Raw genomic sequence first — 6,110 nt, 5'->3', positions numbered from 1 at the left:
TAGCCCTGCTCTCCACTGTGCTTGGTGCCTAGTTTGGAGTCTCTTGTTTAATTTTGGTGTTGAAAAACCATGTGTAGGGAGAACCATCAGGGGAGGAATCGTGGCTGCTGGCCTCGTTTGGACTTTCAACCATCCCCCTAGGCTCCATCCCTACCTTCTTAGTACCTGATACCTGCAGTTGTGGAACTTTTGGTTTCCTCCTGGTTGGTACCTTTTCTGGAGGCATCTGCTCTTCCGGCTTCTGATCACTGCTGATTCCTCCCATCTGCTTTCCATGTCTCACAAATTTATAGGTATCTCTCATCTGCTTTTATGTCTCTCCAATTTCCATTAGTCTGTGGGTTTTACTATTTTTTGTGGGGGGGGTTACTATTTAAAAAATACTTTTGTTCACATTGTAGAGTTTTTCCAGAGGGAGCAGAAATAAACACTTATGTTTATTCTGCCGTTTTTAATCTAGATGTCTTCCTCTAATACACTGGAACTTCAAGACGCATCTCAAGTACCACACTTTTCATGAAAACGTCTCCCCGCGACTCTGGATGCCGTTGATGTTTCCTGGTCCTTACCACAAAACAAACAAAACAGTTGTTTTCAGTTCTTTACCATATATTTGTTTCTGTGGCCATGCAACTAAATTAATACTTTTCCTGTTACTTTATTTTGTTTTTAAAAGTTTAAAGCACTTAAAGCTTTAAAAAGAACTGATTTTCATTCCCATTTGGTTCAGCTTACTTGTTTTATCTATTAAATACCTGTTGCGTACAAAGCCTTAGATTAGTTATAACAGGAATATCTAAAGATCTGCCTCTCAGAGGCACTGGTCTTGTGGAGGCAGCAAGAGAAACTCACCCACCCACGGGCCATGACAGTGGAGAATGGGGTGTGGTGGGGAAGAGTCGGTGGGGAGCAAAGGATGAACACTCTGTAGGTGGGAAAGCTCCGAGTTCTGTTCAGGCAACAGTTTTGTTGTTGTTGTTGTTTTATTGGAGTATAATTGCTTTACAGTGGTGTGTTAGTTTCTGCTGTACAGTGAAGTGAATCAGTTGTATGTATACATACAGCCCCTCCCTCTTAGACCTCCCTCCCACCCACCCCAATCCCACCCACCTAGGTCATCACAGAGCAGGTTCCCACTAGCTGTCTGTCTTACACATGGTTTTATTTCATGAAATTTGGAGTTTCTGTAAAGGAATAATAAATCCACCTGGTAAACAATTTATTTTATTTTTGGCATAGCTGGGCAGGGCTGTCTTGATAGAGAAGAGTGCCTGGCATATAATATACACTTAATAAGTGTTTGTTGATGTAATGGATGGAAAAGCACTTTGGGAACACATGCTTGAAATATTCTGCTTTCTTATACTTAAAAAAAATAAACATGCGGTTTTTTCTTTTTTTTTCCAAATTTAGATTTTCCTTGTTGCTGCTTAACTTGGAGGAGTACTACTTTGAACAGCATACAGCTAATCATATTCAGCACAAGGGCAGTCAGAACGAAAGGTAAGGAAGATTTTCGGATCTCTGAAAAGGCCTAGTTAGAACTCAGTAGCAGTGAGCTACTCTGAATGCTACTCTCCACTAAAAGGAACGAGGGCTCTTTGGAGACTTGTCTGAGTCTAAGTCAGGGGAGGAAATGTGGGAGTGGAGCCTGGACCATCTTGTCAGACTGGCAAGTAAGGAAGGTATCAAAAATGACTGCATGTGAATTAAAAGGGCACAAGGCCACCCTGAAGAGCTGGGCAAAAAATGGGACAGATTGAACACCGAAAAAGAATAATGAGGGCAGTGGATTGAAATGTATCAGAAGGGCTCAAATCCATGAGTTCATAATGACATATATGTAATGTAAATATGTTATTTCATATGTGTGTGTGTGTGTATATATATGTATATCAGTCACCTTTGAAGGATACTAGGACACCAACTCATTTTTGTAAAACTTGATAAATGTAAAGAATCAAGCATTTTTCCTGCTTGTACAAATTGTACTTTAGGGTAACCAAATCACAGATAATTAAAGCTGCTCTTCGTTGATGCATTCTAGATAATAAACACAGAGGGAATGTTAAAAATTTCAACCCCTAGTGAATAATGGATCTATATCAGGGGTCGACAAACTATGGTCAGATCTGGCCGGCTACTTGTTTTTGTAAATAAAGTTTTATTGGAACACCCACTTGTTTACATATTGTGTGTGGTTGCTTTCCTGCAACACGGATGCAGAACTGAATAGTGACAGAGACCAAATGGCCTGCAAAGTCGAAAATATTTACTATCTGGCTCTTTATAGAAGAAGTTTGCCAACCTCTGATGTAGACAGAACCTTCAGTGGCTGCTAAACCAGCAGATGAAAAGCTGCTGAGAAATTTTTTAATACACGTATCAAGATAGGCATTACCTGAACCCACTGCGGCCTCCTGATACGAGGGAAGTGCATGTGCACTGCCTCTGACGAACCCTTACCAGAAAATCAAACCCCAGCTGGTCAAGTCTTTTAATCTTACCAATTATATCAAGGAAATGGGATAGAGGAAAACCACAGAGATGTGTTTAGCAAAGTTCGTAATGTGGGAAAATGAAAGTTGCCTTAGATTAAGAGATACTGAGAGACATGTCAACTAAATGTAATATGGACTTTGTGTTCCAATTTGAACAAACCAACTATAAGAACACACTTATGAAATAGAAAAATTTGAATCCTGGCTGTATCCTTGATGACGTTAAGGAATTATTAATTTTTTTAGGTGCGACAATGGTAGGTCACTTATTGAAAGAGTTTATCTTCGGAGATTCATGTTTAAGTATATATAAATGAAGTATAGGATGTCTGGGAATTTATCTAAAATCCAGCAGGGTTCTGAGGTGTTGTACACAAAACAAGAATGACTGCATGTTAACAACTGCAGAAACTAGGGGATTGATACTTGGGAATTTTCTATTCTATTTGTATTTGTTTAGCAATTGCCATAGAAGTACTTAAGTTATTATTAGGTAATTTAGTGTGTTAGGAAAGTAAATGCAGATAACAGCATGGAAAGAAATGATATAAAATCAAAATTTAAAAGAGCTTTTGAGGAAGAAGAATTGCAGGCTAAATCATGACCTTCAGCATGACGAGCCTTCTTGTGCACTGGGTACATATTATCTACGTACACAGAGGTAGGCCTTTCTCAGATTGTGATGGGACTTTATCTTGTGGGTTAGAACGCCATTGGCATATTTGTAAGCCAGGAAGGATGTGAGATTTCTTTGATAGAAGGAGAACTAACTCGGCCGGGGGGTTGGGCGGGTACAGAAGCAGGAAGAGCAGGTCGGGTCTTTCTAGAGTATTAGTAACATAATTGCTTCAGTTAAGAGACCCTGGAACGGCCAGAGTAAGAAGTGTTCACGGCCTTCCCTGGTGGTGCAGTGGTTGAGAGTCCGCCTGCCGCTGCAGGGGACATGGGTTCGTGCCCCGGTCCGGGAGGATCCCACATGCCGCAGAGCGGCTGGGCCCGTGAGCCATGGCCGCTGAGCCTGTGCGTCCGGAGCCTGTGCTCCGCAACAGGAGAGGCCACAACAGCGAGAGGCCTGCGTAGCGCAAAAAAAAAAAAAAAAAAAAAAAAAAAAAAAAAAAGCGTTCACTAGGACACTGAGGAATGACTGGAGAAAAAGTCCAGATGTCATACAAGTGATTTTAAAAAACGTAATAAGATCCTTAGAGCTTCACTTGTAGTTAAAATGTACTCTTGGAAACTAATCTTAAGGTGATTTTTTTTATAAGATGATGTTCCAGCATTTCTTAACCTGTGTTTTGATTACATAGTAAGTTATTGCCTTGGTTTGATCAATTGATAAAAGTCATCTAGTCAATAAAAGACAATCAAGTGTGTAGATTTGTATTGGCTTCAGCCAAGTGAGGTACATGGGCCTCTAACATGCTCAGGCAGGCTTTTCCCCAAAACTCATTGGAGCCTTATAAATGTCCCAAGAAAGGAGAATGGTGAAGCTGATAACTGATTTATTTGATATTATAGTAGTAGGCAGATAGTCTTTAAAATCGCTTATTATCATAGAACCAGTTTTTCCCGGAATTCCTATGTACCCCAGAATCACCGGTAAAAGCGTTCTGTGTTCTAAATACAAACTCTTGTTATTCTTGCATGATTATAAATAAGAAAACAAAAAATCTCCTACCTAATCAACGTTAGATGCTTAGTATTGCTTTCTGAATAGTTCTTTAAGATATAGGAAATTAAAAGTCAAAAGAATTTACCACAGACAGGATGGAATCAGCGTTTCTTAAGGATCAGAAAACTGTTTCCCTTTCACAGTAGTTGTGAGGACCAGATGAAGTAATGAGAATAAAATACATGCGACAGTGCTCAACCAGTGAGACCGTATTACAACACATGCAGATTCTTTAACCTCTAGGGAGGGGGAGATGAGGAAAATATTTTTGCTATATTTTCCAACCTTTCATACCCTTCTCTTTGTTGATCTTTTATTAGCTGATACTTTAGTCATCTGCATTCTAGTTAAAATGTATTATGATTCTTTTGTGACTTTTGTTACATTCATTAATAATAACCTTTTGTACTTTCATCTCTAGGAAAATCAGAGGCTCCTTAAAAATATGTTCAAAATCAGTTATTTTTGAACCGGATGCAATATCCCAGCCCATCATTAAGGTAAATGCATTTTAAATGTGAACAGAAACGGTCCTGTTTTTTGTATATATTTTACCTTGGCTTATTTTTATAATATTTCTCTCTCACTTTTTTCCAGATTCCTTTGAGAGATTGTATAAAAATAGGAAAACATGGAGAAAATGGAGCCAGTAGACACTTCACAAGGTACGTCATTGTCACAACTGTGTAATTTTACTTCTACCAAAAAATTACATATATTTAATAACTTTTATCTGCATTTTAGGGCGGTATCCGGGGGGATCTCACTCATTTTCAGTCAGGTAAGAAGCACCTAGTAAACATTTTTTTCTAACCTGAAAGAACATTTAAATGAATAAATACATACATATGTGTGTGTGTGTGTGTGTGTGTGTGTATACATACATATATATACACATTTTTTTTAAGCACAATGAAATTATTTGTAGAAATCTCAAATGAAGGCCACAGGGAATGATGTTTAAATTCTTTTAAAGTTAGTCTTTGAGAACTATATGTCTTAGAAGCTGTGATGCCTGATGCGTTCCTTAATGTTCATTAAGCGTGTGGTGCCTGCAGGCTGTGTGGGTCTGTCCTGAGGAGTCCTGACAGTGTGTGAGGGTTGAGATAAAGGACTGCGGTTGGAAGGTGGGAGGCCAGCGCCTCCTGCTTCAGTGAGCTCAGATGGACTCACGGTGACAACCGAGGCCACGGCTTAGGGTGTGTAGCCTTGTCTAATTATAGTATAATGCTTGGGGTCATGACCTTTTCTTCATTTCACTTTTACTCAGTATAGATTTGTGCATCCTGTACTATGTGAACCCTGGCAATACGGAGGTAAATTACACGTTTTTTCTCCTGTCATACACAACTGACCCTTGAACAAAGTGGGAGTTTGGGGCACTGACCCCCGCTCCCACATACACAAACAGGTGAAAATTTATATATAACTTTTGACTCCCCCCAGACTTAACTACGAATAGCCTACTGTTGCCTCACCGATGCCATAGACAGTTGATAACACATATTTTGTATGTTATATATACCGTATTCTTACAATAAGTTAGAGAAAAGAAAATGTTATTAAGAAAATCATAAGAGAAAATGCATTTGCACTATGTACTGTACTTATCCATACTGTAAGTTTATGTCATCTGTTTATAAGATGAATCATGTCTGTCAGTACCTACATCAATATTGTCTTAATGTGATACAAAACACTGTAGATGTTAGATGTGTTACTAACATTAGACATCAAAAATGAAAAGTAGGGGCTTTCTCTGGTGGCGCAGCGGTTGAGAGTCCGCCTGCCGATGCAGGGGACACGGGTTCGTGCCCTGGTCCGGGAAGATCCCACATGCCGCGGAGCGGCTGGGCCCGTGAGCCGTGGCCGCTGAGCCTGTGCGTCGGAGCCTGTGCTCCGCAATGGGAGAGGCCACAACAGTGAGAGGCCTGCGT

General features: G+C 39.8%; 1 protein-coding gene across 1 annotated transcript in view; it reads left to right on the top strand.

The window, feature by feature from the left end:
• Window positions 1-1,405: 1,405 nt before the first annotated feature.
• Window positions 1,406-6,110, top strand: part of NSMAF (neutral sphingomyelinase activation associated factor) — a gene marked incomplete at its 5' end in the record, with an annotated part of 48,361 nt that continues 43,656 nt past the window's right edge. The window contains 4 exons of the mRNA XM_007464055.1: window positions 1,406-1,503; window positions 4,595-4,673; window positions 4,771-4,838; window positions 4,918-4,954. Coding sequence (XP_007464117.1) covers window positions 1,406-1,503; window positions 4,595-4,673; window positions 4,771-4,838; window positions 4,918-4,954 — 282 coding nt within the window. The remainder of the gene's footprint in view (window positions 1,504-4,594; window positions 4,674-4,770; window positions 4,839-4,917; window positions 4,955-6,110) is intronic.

This window comes from Lipotes vexillifer, unplaced genomic scaffold (assembly GCF_000442215.2).
Source record: "Lipotes vexillifer unplaced genomic scaffold, Lipotes_vexillifer_v1.1 scaffold69, whole genome shotgun sequence".
NCBI classification, from domain to species: Eukaryota; Metazoa; Chordata; class Mammalia; order Artiodactyla; family Lipotidae; genus Lipotes; species Lipotes vexillifer.
This window is presented reverse-complemented; position numbering and strand designations above follow the sequence as displayed.